The following is a 21,930-nucleotide window of genomic DNA, read 5'->3' on the forward strand; positions in this document are numbered from 1 at the left end:
ATCAAAAATTCTATAATCAAATAATCTAAATTACAAATTTACAAGTGATGAAAAACGGGTCTATCTATATTAATTCTGGTTTTTCTCTAGCAAGGAAAATAGCCTACTAAGGATCAAACATTTGGGATTCGAATCTATCGAATATTAATGTGATGCAAATATGAGGTTGTCCAAAGAGGCTAGCTAGGGTCGTCCATGAAGTCTCTCACGATATTAGTAATGTGCACAAGCAGAATTGGTGGAGCTGGTGAAGTGTGTTGAAGCCTCACGAGGCGTATCAAGAATCCTTTTGCTTTCCAAAGGTGGGTTTCTGATACTATTTCCTAGTATTATTTTGCTGTGATTTTATGTGGGGATCCATGGAAGAGAATTGACATTTTTTTGAATCGATAGAAGAGATCATTTACATTTGACATCATGTATGACTTACAGAGTAATTTCTTATGAATCCCCTGGCCCTGGTGTGGATGGCCTGCGTTTGACCGGACCAGGGGGCGGATTAGTTGAGGTGCGCACAAGCTAGGCCGAACACACCCTAATTGTCGAATCAAAAAAATTAAAAAGAGATCATTAAAAAGTACGAACTCGGGACACTACATCAATTGTGAGAGAGTCCACCAAACGCAAAAACTCAACCAATACAAGAAATAAGCCTATTATAGGGGGGTGGGGGAACAAAGAAAGAAAGGAAAACCCTTTTAAGGGAAGAACATCTATACGTAGGTGGGAGATTCGAACTCCTGATCTCCTAGTGAGATGCAAGAGTCCTATATTTTAGGAGTTCAAGCAACCCTTCGGTCCAAAAAACACCCTAAACTTTCATGTTTTTTCATATTTTCCCATTATTTTGATTTTTATTTATTTATAATATTGTATTCACTAGATCTATCCTATGATGCCAAAGTAAACGGAAATTTACTTAGGTTTGTGAGTAAGTTAATAATATAGCTGAACAAAGGAGTAAATAAAATAAACCAATTTGCAAGCAAGTAAATACTCCCTCTGTCCCAAATTGTTTGCCCGGTCCACAAAACGATAACTTAAAAATAATATAATTTTTTTTTAAAAAAATCAAACTTTTTTTACAAATTAAAAGAACTCATTGATATCTAGTAGTAGTAATTTGTTGAATTTTTCTAACAAAAAATGTATTATTTTCAAGACCTCGTTTTGTAGACCAGACAAATATTTTGGGACAGAGGGAATATCTTTATTTAGACAATATTTTGTATACAAATTTTTTAATACGTTTACATATCACCGCCAAATTGAAATTCTGAAGCCGCCTAGAGGGGTATACTGTATACCAAGAAATTTTCTCAATTCAACTTGAATAAACTGTTTTGTACAGTCTAAAAAAATAGAGAGAAAACGTGTTTGGATTGTTATGTCATATGTGCAATCAAGGACGATCGAGGCAAATATTTTAACTTAGAAATGGCTAAGCTATATAGTTAGTGGGCAATGGGAGCTAGTGCACATCGTCCAAGTTCGACCTCTTAACAGGATACGATTTCAGAAGTTTATACTATATATTAGGCAAAAATATCATACTCCATGACCATGATCTTTTAACCTTCAATTCGTTTTGTAAAACAAGCCTTAACTTAGTAAGTCTGTTAAGTTTTCTATACCAAAAGATTGTAATAAACTGAATCCAGCATGGAAACCATGTTAGATTACTCATGCTTCATCAATAATCATGAAGAGTTTGTACGTATTAATTTCTTGTATTGAGAAACTTAGAGGTGACGGTCCTATATACTTTCGTAGCAAATCAAAAAGTACTAGTACGGTGTGATAGTTTTTCTGAAATATTTGGGATGGCAACCACCACTACTTGTCACGACTCCATCCCAATACTATGGAATGTTTGGACCCAAACTAGCTTGTCTCCACTTGCAGATAGAAAGCCGACTTTTTCATGCTGCAAAGCTTATCTTAAAATCCTCCCAATCTGAGCCCCCTCTAGATCTCTCTCCTCTCCATATCAGGTAATTAACAAGACAGGGTAGTCTACTGTTTATTTTGAATAAATTGAATTCAGCAGAGGGACCCTCTCATGATTAGTGAAAAGGCCGGGAAGCCTCACATTTCTAACCACATAATTTGATGGTGGGGTGCCTTTGCACTATATGGTGGTTCCCTACGCTATAGTGCAATGTTAAAGATGACAAAAGGGGAAACCCCTTGTCACAATATTACTGTCACAGAAATAAATATCAGCCTTCAAATCTTCTACTTAATTCTTGAAAATAGTAGTTTGGAGATTGGAGATGTTGGACCCTGTGCATCACAACTATGACATGACTTAATATTATTAGCTCAATCACTTTAACCTGGCTAGATTCATGATCTGGTTTTCTCCTACCTGGCAGAAATCCTCTATGTCCCTCTGCCCCAATGCACACACTCATGGACATGGTACGATGAATGGAATCTCAAAAGCATAATCATGCGGTAGGATGGTTAGAATCTTAAACAGAATCATGCGATGGACCGTTGGCCTAAGAAGGGGGGGTCGCATTGAGTAAGTTTTCAGTCGTCTTGGGCACGGCTCCCTCCAGCACCACCTATTTTTTGTGGGATCCACAACTAAGAGTAGCCAATGATTTCCCCGCGTGTTGGACGGTGGTGTGGTCACGGTGCAACTAGATGGAAGCACGTGGAAACTTGTGTTGCCAGTCATTTGGTTCCTTTCACCTACCTCACACCTGTGAGATACAGTAAATGAGAGTCAGTAGCTTGATGAAAATAATACTAGCATGATTGAACGATTTTTCCCACAAAAGGGATTTTTGAATGGGAATCAGAATCCTTGTTTCCCTTTTTTCATGCAATTTCAATGGATTCGCATCTGTTTGTCTGCATAATTATTTCGATTTCTCAAAGTCCCATCATTGCGAAGGTAAAACTCTGTTGCTTATCCCATTTCTCTTTTTATATGGGTAATGTGCACCCGAATGTTCATTACACTTGTAGAATGTTGTGGAAGATATCAACTTTACTTGCCCCTTCAGTTTGACGAATATTCGCTGTTAGGATTGTCAAACACACACACGCACGATTTACGAGTATAAACAATAAAGAAAACAACACAAAGATATACGTGGTTTCCCAAAACCGGGTACGTCCACGGGAGCGAGAGCAGCTGCTGTTCTTTATTATCATAGTATGAAATAGGGTTTACAACATAGAGTATTTATAACTACTCTATTCTAACTCTTACCGGATTTGGCCTGTATCCCAAAAATACCCTTGTACGATACCGTTATATAATTAGCCTTCTTTCTAGAACTCCTTAGTATCTCTTCATACTTAACATAGAGCCACAATTCTAACATTCGCACTTAAGCTTGAGCATTTTTTTATTTTTTTGATCTGCTTGAGCTTGAACGTCTTAATTTGACAACAATGAGCTGAGAACCTAAGGAAAAGTCTAGATAATTTTATTGTAGCAGTTTTATATCCTTTAATATGAATTTGATTGCCATGGAAGGGACTATAATGTCCCGTTTCAAATCGCCGTGTAGGGAGTAAAAGACAAGAATGCCCCTTAGAGAGGAAGATGCCACCAAGGTGGAGTGTTTTTTTTTCTTTTTTGGACAAAATGAAGAAAATTATATTAATAACAGCCTAACGGCACTTATATAACGGAGTTCATTACAAATATTTTGGACAAAACCACCAAACTAATCATCTAAATGTAAAACGAGAACATGCAAGACAGTCGATGTCTTTTATCCCAACCCAGACATTGAGCCTGATGAAAATAGCTGCACTCACAATCAATGACAAATGAGAATACATATGCTAAAACTGTGGAAATACGGGTACTGAAACATTATAGTTTTTGGAATTACTCAAGCGGAAGCTTGCAAATGGCGCAGCTAGGGAGGGAGGTCTGGTTGTTCTTTGTCATAGTCGTGATCCAATTAATGGTGGTTTGATCCAAAATTTGTGAAGGCTAATTATGAGTTTTTTTCTTCTTTTTTTTTTTTTGAACGGCAAATTTTATTTTATTTCTAATTATGAGTTTTTTGTTTTTGAAAGGCTTCTAATTATGAGTTTGAAACGATGTTTCTTCAAAGAATTAGAAAGCTTTGAGAATTTTGCTTCCAAGACCTGTGGGAAACCTGGCACTACAGAGCTTCCATGTTAGGACACTATTATACAATCCAATTATATGGACCCATTGTTAAGATTGTCAACATTATTCATTCGGATCGGAGACCAAATACATACTAATCATCTAGCCAGGGGGCAACCAAATTGTCGGACCTAAAATCAATTGGTGTTGGGAAATGTTTCAATTAAGTCTTTTATGGCATTCAACATCACACCCACACGTCTATTTTTAGAGTGGTCACAGAAAGTAATATTGTGTAACCAAATCTATGGGGGCACTCCGGCCCAACACAAATGATCTAATCCCGTAATCTACAAGTACTAATCTCTGGTAATTTATACGACCCTTGGCCCATGAATCATCAAGCCACCTAATACAATCTTTTCAAATAGTATTTCTAAAAACTGAAGTCTTGAGTGTTGAGTTGCACTGTTGCCTATTTGATTGAGATTAACCAAAAGTTGATGAACTTTGAAAGGGAATGGAGAGAACAAAATCCCATTCACAAGGAGAAAGGACTAAAAAGGTTGAATAAACTGTAATAGTATAGTTTTAGTTGTTTAAACTGTGGGTCATACTCGGTACACACCCCCATACCATATGTATCCATATAACCAAACCATTGAGTGGCATAATCAAACCATTGAGAGGCGTAACCAAACGGAAGTGTTTGGTTACACCTCTCAATGATTTGGTTATACGGGTGTATATGGAATGGGGGGTGTACCGTAGCATTTGAGGCCCTGGATCCTATGAAAGCTGTTTTGTTGATACACATATAGTGATTGCATCGATGTGCATTACACAGCAACGAGTTGTTGTTTTTGAGCTCCAATCCTGATTTCTTCCTTTATCTTCCTTATGAACTCATCGATTTTCCTGTTTAATTCTTCAGTACTCACGTTCACTTCATTCCCTTCATCCTCTGCTGATGATGGTGGAATCGAAGGCTCACCTCCTCCTCCTCCTCCTTCTTCTTCTGTTCCTGTTATCAGAGGTGGACTCTCTCCTCCTCGAATGCTCAAAGATCCATTCTCCTCTTCTTCTTCTACTTCTGTGTTGGAGACATTCTCCAGAGGTTCCATAGCACATCCAATGATGGATTCCTTATCATCAACCGATGCTTCCGTTTCGGCCACTGCCTTCACCACATCTTCTGTAAAATCAGGACTAGGCATAGAGTTGGTCGTAAAGCTCAGGCTTTTCACGAGAATGGCCACTATACCATTGCAAATAAGGAATATGTACTTTCTGTCAAGGGCCTGGCTTAAAATCGGGAAAAGCAACGTGGAGGAGTGAAATTTCAAGTAGTGGGAAAAATGTGAGCTGGGTGAGGAGGAGCAAGAGAGAAAAAGGAATGAAAGAAAGGAGAGCGAAACGAGAAACTGCAAAGCCTTCTTAAGGAGCTGATTGTAGTTGTTGAACCAGCTAGTAGATTGAAGCTCTTGTATCTGATTTTCATCCATCTGTGAAAAAATCAGAAGGTAAGTTGATATGGTAGAGGAATATGTGTTTTGTGGGGAGATGAGTTTTGAAGAGTTGTATGTATAACGTGTTGGGTACTTGAGGAGGTTTTTTTGGAGACTTGTAGAGTGAATGAATGTGGTGCCTTTTATATAGAGGTTTCTGAACTGCTATAGTTAGATGGGTTGTGCTATTATATTATGTTTGGACAACTAATTATTGGGATCCCGGAATATTACGTGGCATCGATTGCGTGGAACTCCAACCAATGAGTTATCGCAGCACACGCTATGTGAATCATCCTTGTTTCTTAACAAACCAACGAAAGCGTGTATTGATGTCTACCTTTTGTAAAATTTATCGCTACCCGCTTTATTAGGAGTACCGTGTGAAAATGCCACAAGGTACTCCGACTGCGTCCATAATTACTCTGTTTGGACAGGAGGCCAAAGTCGGTCAATTCCTTTATAGAGAACCTTTTGGAAAGAAATTCTTGTAAATCAGAATATCTTTATTGGAGCATCTTTGAAGTTTCTAGCTGCATTTTACGTCCATAGAAGGGCAAGATTGTCGGACTCAAGATGTTTGGCCACCGTCAGAGGGTCCGAGATCTGTGTGGATCGCCTAAATACTTATCCACATATGGCCTTGGAAGTTCAGGTGTGATACAGTTCCTTGAGGCCCTGTTTACCTACTCCCCTTGCAACAATTGCTAAATTCTGGCTAGCAATTTTATCTAACAATCAACCCCATAAACATATGGAATATACAACAGTTAAAGATAAGTGATATTGGTGCTCCATTCATCACTATTAGTCCAGTGAGATTGCCCTGTCATATTATACGTTCTTAATAATTTTTGCGCAGGAAGACTGTGTCAGCAATACACGAGAGTGTTGAGAGATAAAAGCCGTCGGAAGTGAAAACTCAAGAATTGTGTTGCCATTCTCTCCTTTAGAAGGGTTAAGGTTGCGTACATCCAATCCTTCCCCAAACCGTGCAATAACGAGAGTCTAGTGCACTAGATAACCCTTTAGTCAATGACAACGAAAAATCAGTCATCCTAATAAATATCCAAGACTGTCCCAACATTTACACCTACCGTCAGTGCGATGAACAGATACTAGAGTTTCATATTCTGTTACTAGTTATATGCAAAGTTATATGAGGAAGCCACGAGTGGAGCTCGAGCTTGGCTCGATTAAAAAACGAGTTGAGCCGAGACAAGACACAAGCTACTCGCGAGCAGCTCGATTTTTTTACAGCCTTAATTGCATGTTCGTTGTCAAATTACTGTTGAACAGAAAGACAGTTCATCAATTAACAGATGCACGATCACATTCATTCATCAGTTAACAGATGCACAATCACATTCATTTTCTCAAAGTAGAGACATATTCGGAGATCAGAAAGTAAATCCGGGAAACAAACACATCAAACAACTCAAACAGGCAAACGATAGGAACGACGTGAGTTCGTATATAACTTTGCATATCCAAGACTGTCCCAACATTTACACCTACAATGTTATATGGAAATGCTCCTTCGAATGACTCTTACAATACTGTAAGTAGAAATCAATCGAACATAAATACTACTTTCTGAATTCAAAACATGTTATTCAAAATATAGTGTGACAGCGTAGAAGATTCACGGTTGGCTGCTCCTCTTAGAAGATCTACAGAGACAGCTGTAAATCAGCACATACGTGTGTTGGGTAGAAGATCACGTTTTGATACCGTCCGATCAATTATAGCCGATCAAAGTGATCAGGCCATAAGAATGCACCCATAGCATAAGCCCTTTTCTCATCAAGGGTACCCTTAAAGCATAAACCGTACTCTTTCAGTAGCACGTCCACCTTCGACGCTTCCATCTTCTCGTAATCTGCCTTTTTGTAGCGAGGGTAATGCAGAGGCATTTGGAACCCTGAAGGATACATCTCCACACTAGGAATCCCCACCCCATCAACCTGATTTTCGTTCGAAAGCTTCTTACCCTTGCCTCCTTTTTGGGCTATTTCTTCATCATTTGGGTGCCCGAAAACGATGGCCATATATGTTGAGCGAAGCAGCCATTTCAAGCCCATGCCTCTCTCCAGTCTCCACCATATGGGAGAGAAACATGTGACAAAGAAGTTGAAATTTTCTTCAGCCAAGTTCAAGAAACTGCTCATATATATATATATATATATATATATATATATGGAGAGAGACAACGTATTAAACAATGAGTCATTTAGAAACCCATACGGAGTTATGTTGTGGGTTGTTTCTTTGAAGGGTTAGCTTAGATGGGTATTTACAATGCGTTTAAATGAGTGTTGCTATATGTACCGACCACGGGGAGGGAAAACGTACCGACGGCCGCCGGCGGGCCGTCTCCGGCCACCGGACGGCCGATCCGAGCCGTTCAAAAATTCTAAAAAATAAAACCGAGGGGGTCAACGCGGGAATCAAGGGCATCCGAGGTGTTTAGGGTGCTTGATCAAAGCACCCTTTTTTCGTGTATATATGTGCGTGCACATATATACACGAAAAAAGGGTGCTTTGATCAAGCACCCTAAACACCTCGGATGCCCTTGATTCCCGCGTTGACCCCCTCGGTTTTATTTTTTAGAATTTTTGAACGGCTCGGATCGGCCGTCCGGTGGCCGGAGACGGCCCGCCGGCGGCCGTCGGTACGTTTTCTCTCCCCCAATGGTCGGTACTCATAGATTTTTCGGCGTTTAAATAGGCCAACTCATCAGTCATAATTAACGTAGTGAGAAATGTAATCTGTAGCTTTCTTACGAAATCATCATCCAGTTACTTGGCGTGATGCTCATCAATTATTACAAGTATTTTTTTTAAAAAGCAAATTAAGGTTTTTAAAACCGTGAATCTAGGTCTGATTAAGGGTTTAAAACCCTTTGCCTATCTACGTTTTGGGGTATCTTGGGGGAAGCTACTTGCACAGCTAAGCTAACTAGCCTGTGGAGGAAGCGATTCGGAAAGGTCAAAAAAGAACCCTGCTAATCACACATGCATTTGTGTACAGATTGTGCACAGATTTTATTGTGAGGTCTATCACGGGTTCTGCACAAATGATCTGAGTCGTTCATTAAATATAAAATATTTTTTAAGAGTCTTTGAAAAAAATCAGCTCAATCTAATACTTATAAATGTTCAATCCAATCATCTAAATTTTCATTTAGATTTTTAGGTGATGAAAAGTTAGATGATGTGATCAAGCACCTATAGGTATTGGATTGAGTTGATTTTTTATGAGAACCCTTGAAAAAATATTTTATATTTAATGAACAAATCGAATAATTTGTGTAAGATCCGTGATAGGCCCCACAACAAAATCTATGCACAAATTATCTATGTGGACAAATTTATCGGTAAAGAAGCTATCCTAGGCCTAACCCTTGACAATGTTGACATAGACTTACAGGCAGCAGTGCCGCCTAGACCGGCCTGAAACGACTATGAGTAAACTCCTTCCTTTCTTTTATACGGCCATTCTTTGCGGATGGAATCCTTAGTTTCACCTTCCGGTGGGCTGTTGATCCCTCCCTTTCTTTTTCACTGCCGAAATCAGGTCTTTTTTAGGGCATTTGGTGTACACCAACTATACAACATTGATCCTACAAAAAATAATTGAAGCTATTCAAATTGTTTAAAATATTTTCTAAAGGATTTTTATAAAAAATTCAGCTCAATCAGTTATCGGTAAAGGATTTGCTCAATTCATTCAATTTTTGGTCCCTGCAAATTCAAGGACCGAAAATTGAACGAACTGATCAAGCTCTTACCGATATTCCCCAGAGCTGGTTTTGTAAGAGCACCCTTAAAAAAAATATTTTAAACAAATTCAACGTCTCAAATTATTTTCCCACACTATCCATTGTACATTTGGTGTTGACTATGTGGTGTACCCATATTTTTTTTTCCCCCTGAAAAAACGATCCAAAAATCAGTACAACTGATGAATATTAAGCGGGGCTAAATTAATATTTTGTCATTTTAGGTTGTCCTTTTTGCATTTTTATAGTAAGATCCATGTTAAATTTTTTTTGATTATCATTCCTCTCAGTGTAAGGATCCTAAGCAGAAAAAAAAATAATAATTTATGACCACAAACAAAAGGAATAATCATAACACACCCAAAAAATTTGAAACAATTGTCTTTATTATTTTTACTGTCGTTTTATCAAAACTTTCTACAATTTGGTCCACATTTTTATAATTTTTTGATTTCTTTTGTTCAAAATACATGTGTAAAAGTCATAATTTTTTTATTTTTTTGATTCCTCTCATCAGAACGAATCAATATTACATAAAAACTTGATACAAAACTAATAACTATGCAAATTGTCGGGGTTCGATTTGTCAGGACCTAGATCATGTTTGTGGCTTGGTTCCTTCCTTCACCGCTCCTGCCGCCGGACCTGCAACAGGTCACTAGGGCTTTTACAGCCCAGTGACCCTCCGATGATCAAGTTAGATCTCAGGGGTGAAGTTTAGGTCTAGGGATAGGGAAGAACGGCTTACCTCCAAAGATGAGTGTCCCTTTGTATTTATAGACCTAGGTTTGCTTGCCCTCCAAGCTAGCGCGTGAAGAGTACGCTCGGGTAACCGTCTCGGATGACGTCATATATGACGACAGGAGCGAAAACGGTTACGGAGCACAAGACCAGATCTGACCACAATGATTACGTTTGCCACATAACCCCTTTGATCCTCTTTGGTATAACAAACTTTCCCTACACGAGCTCTGCGCGAACGTCCATACAAATATATTGCATGTTGCTGGCAGCTTATTGAGGCAGGCACAGAGGGATCCTCTGCTGAACGGTTACCCGAACAATACGCCGTAATCCATTTATGTTGACTCGGGATCGAATCCCTCTCAAGACCTCAGTTTACAGTATCTGGTACGGTTATCGGGCTTGAAACCGAAGCCACCACAATAGCCCCTTAACTCACTGGAGCATCGGCTCTCTGCTTTAGGGAGTTAATCTCTTCCGTGAACCGTCAAGCTTTGACTTTCAACACATAATTCACCGAAGAGAATAGCGACATCGGTGATTATCAGAACGCTAGCCCCAGCACTAGGAGCCACGTGCTGAGCACCGTCGAGGACACTAATACCACGAGCTGTCTTGGCATGTGCTACATCAGTTGATTGGTACGGGCCGTCCCTTCGGGGACACGCGTCAAGGACTTAGTGGCTCGCTGATTCGGCGTTCTGACATTAGCGCAGAACTTTCGCTCCTGTCCGTCAAATGGTGCCACGTGTCGGCAATCCAACGGCTCGGTGCACAACGCTTCGTTTCCCTCGCGCCCTATTAAACCACTCGAGTATAAAAGAGGGAGAGAGAGAGGGGACAGGAAGCTTCTCTCTGTTTCGAAGTCGAGCCGCCGTCGCCCTCTTCTTTTTTATCAAGATTTTGAGCATTTTGGTTGGGGATCTTCTCACGAATCTCAGGTATGATGGTTTCCTTGCGTTAGTCTTCAATTTTTGATCGTTTTCGTTAAGTTTTTCGTTGCTTTTCGCATGCATTATGGCTGAACCACCATTCGCCGTCGTCTGGTTCAAGGCGACGCTGGACCTTTCCGGCGCTGTTCATGTTCTTCCCGAGGCCTATATTCTTCCCGAGGTCTATCTTCATCTTGAGGCCATAAAGATTGTTATAGATCACGGGGACTATTACCGAGGAGGAGTGCCTTTGTCAAAAACCAAAGTCTAGAAACTCCGCAGAGCAATGACCATTCTATCCCGAGCATTAGATTTTCTTGTTTCCCCCAAGCACATAGCTAACGGGTTTTTGAATTCTTTTCTTTGGTTAGGAAGGGGCGAATGGTCATTGAGCTTTCTTCGGACAGTTCCAGTAGTTCAGATTCTCCTGTCGAGATTCCCGAAGATATCCGTCAAGTACTCTGAATCTGAGTGTTTTTCCGAACCCCGGTTAATCGTATTGAACCTCTTAACCCTTCTGCAGCTCCTCGGGAGGTAACATCGTTCGACCCTCGTGAGATGGAAGCTCCTAGTACTTCGGACCAAGGGCCGGGACCATATACAGGGGCTCCCGAGGAGTTCCGTGGTCAGAGAAGGCCGATGAGACCATGCCCTTATAGGAACCAATACTTTGAAGGTACCTCTGCCGCCTATGCTGAGTTCAAGAGGGTCTACAGCATTCCCCAGGACGTCGAGGTCCGGCTTCTACCTAACAATGATCCCAAAGATCTCCCTTATCAACATGGGAGATTAATTTTCCCTTTAATGGCAATTACTAAGGGGGGCATCAGATTCCCCCTTCACTTGTTTATCCGATAGGTGCTCCGAACCCTCTCCCTTACCTTCTCTCAGCTCACGGTGAACTCTTATCAGATTATTACTAGCATTATAGAGCTGAGGAGGCAATATAACCTTACCTTCGGGCTAGAAGAGCTCTTCGGTGTATATTTGCTAGGGGTCAACCGAGAGAGCGACCGTCACTACCTCTCCTGTAGGACTGGTTATGATACGCTCCTAATCGATCACCTCCCCGATTTCGAAGAATGGGCAAATATCTATGTCTCGGTTATCGGGAACTTTATGTTTGGGCCCAGGGAGAGCGTGGATACCACTACCACGGTTCAGTTTGAGGTCGGAGCTCCTGGTCGGTAGAATTTCTTTCTCGGTATGCATATTGTATATATTTCCTGACTTGCATGTAATGATTTCTCTTGATGCTTTCTTGCAGCCGAGGGTGTTGTCGCGGGGCTTCGGGAGAGAGCTATCCGGGCGCGGATAACAGCCGCCTACGCTATTCCTGTCACGAGCCGGTATGCCCCTGAATTGCTCGGGTATACCCCTTCTTATACCAATTACCTGAAGAAGAGGCCGAGGTAGCAGGGTGTTCCACGGGCAAGCCGAGGACGAGGAAGAGGGAGAGGCAAAAGAAGGCAAGAAGAAAGGGGAGTTGGGACCCCAGAGACCGAAGGGAGTGATTTTGGACCTTTGGGCACGATTCGAGAAGAGATCAGCCGGGAGACCCCAGAAAGAACAGGACTTAGTGGGGAAATGGCTGGTCTGGGAACTCGGGAGGTGCTGAACCTTAGGCGTCAGAGGCCGATGGGTCGAGGCCGAGGGTCTGTCCTCGGTACGACCGGCGCCGGAAGTTCGAAGGCAGTCCCCGCTTCTCCGGAAGAGCCTCTAGAGAAGAGGGCTCAGCACGAGGAAGAGGGTGGTGGCCGAGGAGGAAGAAGAGAGACAATCGTGATCGAGGAGAGAGAGGAACGAGGAGGCAAGACCGACGGAGAGGAGACCAAAGCTGGTACCCGAGTTCCGGCGAGGGAGGTCCCATGGGCCCCTGAGGTTCGGCATTATGCAGGTCGGCTGAGTCATCATGGCGACAGTGCTTCTTCCAACATTGGGACGGTGTACGGGCTGCTCCAGTCTTCTATTCTCCCCAAGGATGCCAGAGCCGTGAAGGGCCGCACCGAAGATCTAACAAGGGAGATAGCACAGGCGCTTTTGAGTGTGAGTAACTATTTCTCAAACCCTTTCTTTTGATTGAGCGTTTATTTTGGTTGACATTTTCTTTTGCCTTCTGTTGACAGGCCGGTGCCCAAGCTCTAGCCATCAATGACAGGTACAAGGGGCAAGAGCAGGAGATTGAAGAGCTGAAGCAGGCTCTATTGATGAAAGAGGATGATCTAAGGATAGCTCGGGTGTCGTGCGACCTCTATCTGGTAGATTTCCAGAGATGTGACAGAGATAGGGTGCTTGCCGAGGGCCGAGCTATGAAGGCCGAAGAGGATGCGACTACTCTGAGGGCGACACGAGCTCGTGAGGTTGAAGCTGCGAGGGATAAGGGCTATGATGATGGCTGGAACGTGGCCGGGGTGGAGTACAAGAAGCAGGTCCGGGAGATTGAAGCCGAGCTCCACAGGGATCAATTCTTGGACGGACGTCGGTATGGTCATGAAACCTTGGTGAGTAAGCTTAATTTACTGGAAGACTCCGTACTCCGAGCCGTGCCTCAGCCACCTCCCGAAGAGTTCGTGCTACCTGAGGAAAAGGATGAGCTGGTGCCGAACCCGGAAGAGCTGCAAGTGCCCGACGAACGAACCAATCCCAACGCCCCTGCTCTTGCTGACTCATAGGAAGGCTCCATACCTCTCCTTTCTTTGAGCTTTTTTCGTTTGTCATTTGGCTGGACGGCTCCTGACATTTGGAGTTTATCATTCCAGAGTTTGTAAATATTTGATATTGTGATAGGAGCTAAACAGTTGGCTGAAGCTTTATTGCTTTCTTTATGGTTTGGCGCTGCAATTTATTTGTCACTTGTAAATGAATGCTTTCTTTTCCTGAATGCTATCTTTGGAATGCTTGTATGAATTTATGTTTGTTGCATGGGTGATGATCCCCCTGCTTCGGTTATGCTTCTGGAGCAATTTTTACCGAAGAATTATCCGAAGCATGATCCGAAGCAAATTTGAATCCAGAAAAGGGGGGCAAAAATCGAAGCCCCGGTCAGTTAGCAAGACCCGGGAGGGTCGGGTGATGTAGTCTGAAGCAAGTGAGGAACCATTTTGAACAGTCCATGCCCCTGCGTCGGACTTAGGGCGCCTTGGCAACTTGCTAACGAAAATAGGCCTAGCAAGGGGTAGACGCGTGAGACAGTGGTACTGCTAGGGGACGTAGGCTAGAGTCGCGAAGGGATATGGCTTTGGCCACAAGTTCAGGACGCAACGAGTCCGAGCAGTGAGAGACTTTGGTGGGTCGGTATAAGGGGCTCGGGAGGAAGCCGAGTATCCTTAAAGCGAGTGACCAGAAGTTCAAACGACCGAAGAGGCCGGGGCAACTTAGTGGGAATTTTGTTCCAAGGGTATCACATATGAGAGAACAATATTCATGAAGTCGGTGTAAAATGGTTTGGGCGAGAGCAAACCGAGCGTGAGTAATTAAACGGCATAAACAAAAATACAAGTAGTGCTAGGAAAAGAAAATTCCCATTCATACTTGTTGGGGTGCTGTCATTACATAAGCAAGTTGCCTTTGAAACTTAAAGGATATGCAACATATTTAAAGAAGTGAATTGGGCTTCGGTAATCGAGAACTATCCATAGAACTTCTTCAGGTTGTTTGCGTTCCATGTTTTAACAATGGGAGAACCGTCCAACTTCTCCAATTTGTAGTTTCCTGAGCTGAGGTGCTTGAGGACTCGGTAGGGGCCCTTCCAGTTGGGCATTACCTTCTTCTTCTTTGATTTCTCCACGACCTTCTTCCAGACAAGATCGTCGGGTTTGAATGACTGAAGGCGGATGCTTCGGTTGTAGCCCTTTGCAACCTTCTGTTGGTATGACGCGAGCTTTATCCTTGCATTTTCACGTTCCTCTTCAGCCAAGTCGAGGTCTGAAGCAATATTATCGCTGTTGACCGACTCATCGAAGTTTTCAGTACGGATGGTAGGAAGCCTGACCTGAATGGGGATGACAGCCTCCATTCCAAATGCCAAGGAGAAGGGAGTACGACCGGTGGATCGTCGGGGCGTGGTACGGTAGCCCCAGAGCACCCTGGGTAACTCCTCGGCCCATCTGCCCAGACGAGATTCGAGTCTGCGCTTGAGTCCGAATGAGATTGCCTTGTTTGCAGTTTCGGCTTGCCCGTTGCCCTGGGGGTAAGCCGGAGTGGATGTGTCCCATTTGATGCCATATTCGTCCAACAGGACCCGGTATTTCTGCCCTGTAAACTGCCTTCCGTTGTCGGTGATGATTTCAAATGGAACGCCGAAGCGCGAGATAATATTTCGCCAAATGAAACGGAAGACGTCTGTTTCTTCAATAGTGACCATGGGCTCGGCTTCGACCCATTTGGAGAAATAGTCGGTTGCAGTCAGGAGGAACTTGAACCCGCCAGGGGCAACGGGGAGCTTGCCAACGATATCCATGCCCCACTGCTCAAATAAAAACTGCTCAAATCAAACGGTTCAAATAAAAACTGCCCAAATCAAGCCTTTCCCGGTCTCTTTTTTTGCTGATTTCTCACGGATACCCTTAAAATCACGTTCTGAACACATTGAGCGGCTCGGATCATCAAAATTTGGTCGGAAAAGAGGAGAAAATGGGAATCCCTTACCTCTTACCGTAATACGGTAAGGGCGCCCTTATAAGAAGTGGACTATATATATATATATATATATATTATAGGGTGTCATAGGTAGATAGGCTAGTCATGTATGATGGGTGTTTTGGATAGAATCCCCAGCCTCTCCCTCTCTCCCCCTTCTCGGCAATTACTCTCTCTCTCATCTCTTGCCAACTTAAGAGGATAAAGCATTTGATTGTTGTGTAAGGAAAATCTCACACATTTACTCTCTCCCCTTACTCCATCTTCGGCAGTCTCTCTCTCTTTCTCTTTCTCTCTCTCTCTCTCTCTCTCTCTCTCTCTCTCAGCACACACACCCTTACTCCCTATCTATTAAATTGCTAGTCTACAAGGCTATTCTTGATGGATTTTATTGGTGGACAAGATGGTGCAAGTGGAAAGAAAGAAATCTGATGGCAGTGTACATGATGACTAGATGATAAGTTCTTTGGGATAGAAATCCCATTTGGCTCCCTCTCTCTCCATATATGAGTATGCATATTTATTAAGGCCTCAAAAATCTAAATTTAATAAATTAAGATTTGTTAAATAAAATCAACACTCAAATAAATAAGTAAAAGACAATCGAGTAATGGAAATTTTATTAAACTTATAATTTTATTGATAAAAAAAATTAGGGTCGTTACAACCTACCCTCCGTAACAAATTTCGTCCTCGAAATTAAGTACATACTACAATGGAAAAAGATGCGGGTAATCTTCTCAGATAGCGTCTTCTCGTTCCCAAGTAGATTCCTCAATTCTTTGATGTCTCCATAAAACTCGCACCGACTTGATCGTTTTGACTCGAATATTCTTTTCGCTATGATCTTGAATCTCTACTGCTTGCTCCTCGAAAGTAGTATCCTCGTTTAGGGTGATATCCTCCCAGTTGATGACATGAGTGGGAAGGGCATTGTATTTGCGAAGTATCGACACGTGAATTACATTGCGAACTCGATCCAACTGTGGTGGCAGTGCTAAACGATAAGCCACATTCCCAATCTTTGCCAAAATATCGAATGGTCCAATATATCGTGGAGACAATTTCCCATTTTTCCCAAACTGAATAACTCCTCGACGCGGTCTGATTTTTAGGAACACATGATCGCCAACCTTGAAAGATAAGAGTCTGCTCCTTTTGTCCGAGTAACTTTTTTGATGACTCTGGGCGGTAAGTAGTTTCTGTCGAATCACCTTAATCTTTTCAGTAGTATTTCTGACAAGATCTGGTCCAATAAATCCGGCTTCTCCAGCATCAGTCCAACAAACCGGTGAGCGACAGGGTCTTTCGTACAAAGCTTCAAAGGGTGCCATCTCGATGCTTGACTGATAGCTGTTGTTGTAAGCAAATTCAACCAGAGACAACTGTTGTTCCCAATTTTCGGAGAAATCAAGTGCACAAGCCCTCAGCATGTCCTCCGGAATCTGAATCATCATTTCCGTCTGTCCATCCGTCCGTGGGTGAAAAGCAGTACTGAGCCGAATGTCCGTTCCCCAAGCTTTTTGCAATCCCTTCCAGAATTTGGATATGAATCTTGGATCACGGTCAGATACGATAGATACAGGTACTCCATGTAAGCGTACAATTCCTTGAATGTAGAGCAAACTTAAAGCCTCCATGTTTTCTATCATCTTTACTGGTAAGAAGTGTGCAGATTTAGTGAGACGGTCGACTATTACCCAAATAGAAGTGCTAGACTTAGGTGTCTTGGGTAAGCTAGTCACAAAATCCATGGAAATATGCTCCCACTTCCACGTTGGTATCGGTAAAGGTTAAAGATCCCCTCCAAGCTTCCGGTGTTCAGCTTTGACTTGTTGACAGACCAAATAGGTTGACACAAAGCTAGCTACATCTTTCTTTATTCCCTCCCACCAGTACGTCCTTCGTAGATCATGGTACATCTTAGTACCCCCAGGATGAATAGCAAAGTTTGAGTGATGAAATTCTCGTAGTACGGCTTCTCGAAGGGTGCCGATGTTTGGTATGAAGATCAAACCTTTGAATTTGAGGATGTTATCGATGTGAATCATCCATCCAGTAAGGGCTTTTCCGACAATAATCTGAGACTGTATAAACTCACAGTCCTATTCGAATCCTTGAGTAAGTAAAATTTCTCGATGAAGTGTAGGTACAGCAATAAGAGCACACAAGCGTGCTTGTCCGTTGGCTGATGACGCTTGCAGGTTGAACTCGTTGAGTGTCTCTACCATTTCCCATTCTTTCATGGCCACTTTAGCTTTTTGCTCTCAACTCTTTCGACTCAAAGTATCGGCTACAACGTTAGCTTTGCCTGGGTGGTATGACATAGTAAATTTGTAATCCTCCAGATACTCCATCCACCTCATCTGTCTCATATTCAGCTCCTTCTGTGTGAACAGATACTTGAGACTCTTGAGATCTGTGAAAACTTCAAATTGCTCGCCGTACAGATAATAACGCCACGACTTGAGAGCGAAGACTACCGCCGCCAATTCTAGGTCGTGCGTAGGGTAATTCTTTTCATGCGGTCTCAATTGACATGATCCATAGGCAACAACCTTCCCATTTTGCATCAGGACGCAAACCAAATTATCTTTAGAGACGTCACAGTAAACTGTGTAGCCTACATCCCGCTCTGGAATGATGAGTATGGGTGCGTTGGTTAGTCTTTTCTTCAACTCTTGAAATGTCTCCTCACAGTTTTCATTCCATTCAAACTTGACTCCCTTTTGGGTCAATCTTGTCATTGGTTTGGCAAGAATAGAGAAGTCTTGAATAAATCGTCGTGAATAGCTAGCCAATCCTAGAAAGCTTTTGATTTCAAACACTGTCGTAGGCCGCTTCCAATCCAGCACGACTTCCACCTTGCTATCATCCACCTCAATTCCGTCTTTAGACATTATGTGTCCTAGGAATTTAACCACTTTCAGCCAGAACTTGCACTTACTAGCCTTTGCATAGAGTTGGTTGTCTCTAAGCACTTGTAGCATGATTCTGAGATGTTCTTCGTGCTCCTCCTTCGTGGTTGAGTATATCAGTATGTCATCAATGAACACTACCACAAATCTATCCAGGCAGGGTTGAAAAATTTTGTTCATGAGACACATGAATACTGCTAGTGCATTGGTGAGTCTATAGTCGATACAAAGACGTAGTGTTCCTTCCTTTTTCTTCACAAATAAGGCTAGTGCTCCCCATGGTGATGTGCTTGGCCAAATATAACCCTTCTCTTGCAGGTCCTGCAGTTGAATCTTGAGTTCCTTTAGTTCGGCCGGTGCCATTCTGTATGGGGCTATGGGGATTGGTGCAGTTCCAGGTTGGAGTTCAATGGTGAAGTCTATCTCCCGCTGTGGTGGTAACCTGAGTAGTTCGTCAAGAAATACGTTTACATACTGGCAGACAATATGAGGTAGTCACAGCTCCATCCGATCAGTTTCTTCTAACTTGAGGCTAGCTAGCCATCCAAAAATTTGGTATTGCCACTTTGTTTGTCTTGTCGTTGAAGTCGGAGTTTGTCTATTCCCCTTAAATTTGAAGCAGGTTCCGTCAGGAGCGAAAGCTGTCACTATTTTCTGATGGCAGTCTATGACAGCTCAGTGGGATGACAACTAATCCATTCCCAAAATTATATCGAAGTTAGCCATATCAATCACTCGTAAGTAACAGGTCAGATGTAGATCAGCTACTTCTATCTTACAGCCTTTACAAATTAGATTAACAGCTAACTTCCCACCCAAAGGTGATGTTACCATCAAATTTGATTGTAAGGGTTTTGTTTCTAATCCTAGTGCAGATACACAGGCAGTAGATATGAACGAGTGCAATGCTCCAAAATCAAATAAAGCTTGTACGCAGGTACTGAATAATAGTAGCGTACCTTGGATCACAGTGGGATCCTGCTCTTCCTGTTCAGCCTGTAGGGCAAAGACACACCCTTCAGCATTCTGTTGAGTTTCCATCGGCTGCTTCCCTTTCCAATTGTGTTGCTGAGGTTGGAACTGTTTGTTGTTCTGTTGTTGAGGTCCACCTTGATTCTGATTAGCAAAACCAGTCGGTCGGAATTTTTGAGGTGGTTGACTTCCATTCACTCGAGGCCTCTCTCGCTGTGGTTTTGGGTTGTCACAGCTATAATGCCCCGTTGCTTGGCAATTGTAGCATTGAACTGTAGAAATATCGCGGATAAATCCATGCGATGGCCTTGGTGGTTGGTTTTGCACTGCCCTTGTGTTGTTCCATGATTGGCCCCCTTGCTGTAAGTTGAATGATTTTTTTGGATAAGGTCCCTGATTGTTGTTAGTGTTGTAGGTTTGGTTGCTTCGAATTGGTCCTCCAGCACTTGCTCCTGTCTTTTTCCACTTGGCTTTGAAATCCATGTCTTCTCTTTCAAGCCTCAAGGCACATTTCACCACTTGTGAGTAAGTGGGAACTCATGGCCGAATACTGCCTTGCGAGAGGAACTCAGTCCCCATTCAAACTTCCTTGCCTTGTCATCCTCAGTCGGGATAGTAGTTAGAGCATATCGTGACAGTTCCTCGAACTTGGCGGCATACTGTGTCACTGTCATTGAACCTTGCTGCAAACTATGAAATTCCTGCGCCTTTGCCTGCTTGATTGGTGTAGGGAAGTACTTATCTAGGAAGATGCATTCAAACTCAGCAAATGTCATTGTTGCGACATCGTGAGTTGTCTCCATCAGTTCCAACCAATAATGGGCTTCGCCCTTCAGCTGATAAGTGGCTAGAGCTACTCGGTCCCCATCACGAGCGATATCCAAGGTGCTGAATATCCCTTTATCTTCCTTAAGCTAGGCTTCGGCCAAGGTTGGCTCAGGTTCTCCGTGGAAAGCCGGCGGTCGTCGTTTACAAAACTTGTTAAGAGCTTGAGCCTGAGTCATTGGTCTAGGTATGTGAGCGTGGGGCGGTGGATGGTTGGCGTTGTTGATAGCCGTTGTGAAAACTTGTAAGAGTTGGGCGAAATCCATATTTCCGTTGGCTCGGTTAGGATGGCCATTGGATGACTCTCCATTGCGGTCATTGTTTTCGTTACCTAATCCAGTGCGCGTGAGCACCATCTACAATTTTACAAATTTTTGGGGGATTCAGTATGGTGTCTTATACACACACACACATATACACACATACATATTAACCTTTATACCCATTCAATAATTGAGACAGGTATGTAAATTGAATTGAAAACTTTTTATTGATAAAAGCTTAGTACATAATGTTGATTAAGGAAAATAACACAACTACTTCTTATTGCATGGACCTATTGCCCTCGATTCACTACAAAGAGTTAACAGAGGATAATTTCGTTCCTTATTCTAACATTTCACTTCTACCTAATTCCTACGGAGTGCAAAGTAGATCCTAAGTGCCTTCATGTGAGCTTTTTCAGCTTGCTTCAGTTCGTATTCTTCTTGACGACGAAGTTGTTCTTGTATTTCTGCTTCGGTCTGAAGGGGGGAGTTCCTCCAGGGTCTCGATCGGAAAGTAGGAAAGATTAGCTAGTGGCATGTCAAACAGGTACCCCACGTCTATGTGCTCGTAGAGGTAAGACTCAGTGTCTCGGTTGTACATTGGTGGTGGTGGAGGCAGAGAGTTGGCTGGGACTGGTATAGTCCGGTAGAAACTCTAGGCAGCGGCGGAGCTAGGTGTAGCCATATCTACCAGTAAAAATTATATATTAGACTTAAGAATGTAGAGAAACTGCTGAAAAAGTAAACAATAAGGTGAAAACACCAGTATCATAGAAAACAATATTTTTTTTTTTATTAATAAACTTTCACATGAGACAACAACATAACACTAGTCGCAATACTACCACACAGGTTCCTAGGTCCTACAAATTCTTCTTAGCACAAGTTTTATTTAAATATGCCTAACTATTGTTAGGTCTTCATTTTCTCTTCTTCTCACAGTGAAAAAAGTTCCGAGTAGCAACTTTTCACAGTGCTAAATTCCTCTATGGTCACGTAGGTGATCCCATAATTCCTCCACATCACTCTCGGGTTCCGGCTCTTCTTCCGGTATTGCTTCAATTTCGACTTGCACTTGTTCGGCCATCCCATGGTCGTTCAGCCAGGCGTTCACCTGTACTTAAGGCTCCTCCTCATTCTCTTCCGGGTCTTCTTCCTCGGGATCTTCTTCCTCAGGTTCTTCTTCTGCATGCTCCTCCTCTTCCGGTATCAATGCGTCCATTGGTGGCCAAACTCCAAAGTTTCGATAGTA

General features: G+C 42.6%; 2 protein-coding genes across 2 annotated transcripts; both read right to left on the bottom strand.

Moving 5' to 3' along the window:
• Positions 1–4,450: 4,450 nt before the first annotated feature.
• On the bottom strand, positions 4,451–5,927 carry LOC131312858 (uncharacterized). Its single transcript, XM_058340858.1, has one exon. It carries the CDS (start codon positions 5,593–5,595, stop codon positions 4,930–4,932), a length of 666 nt encoding a protein of 221 aa, XP_058196841.1. The 5' UTR covers positions 5,596–5,927; the 3' UTR covers positions 4,451–4,929.
• Positions 5,928–6,719: 792 nt separating this feature from the next.
• On the bottom strand, positions 6,720–7,749 carry LOC131312861 (uncharacterized). The gene has a single exon (XM_058340861.1). The coding sequence runs from the start codon at positions 7,680–7,682 to the stop codon at positions 7,344–7,346; it is 339 nt and encodes a 112-aa protein (XP_058196844.1). The 5' UTR covers positions 7,683–7,749; the 3' UTR covers positions 6,720–7,343.
• Positions 7,750–21,930: the final 14,181 nt, after the last annotated feature.

This window comes from Rhododendron vialii, chromosome 13a, assembly GCF_030253575.1.
Source record: "Rhododendron vialii isolate Sample 1 chromosome 13a, ASM3025357v1".
Classification (NCBI taxonomy): Eukaryota; Viridiplantae; Streptophyta; class Magnoliopsida; order Ericales; family Ericaceae; genus Rhododendron; species Rhododendron vialii.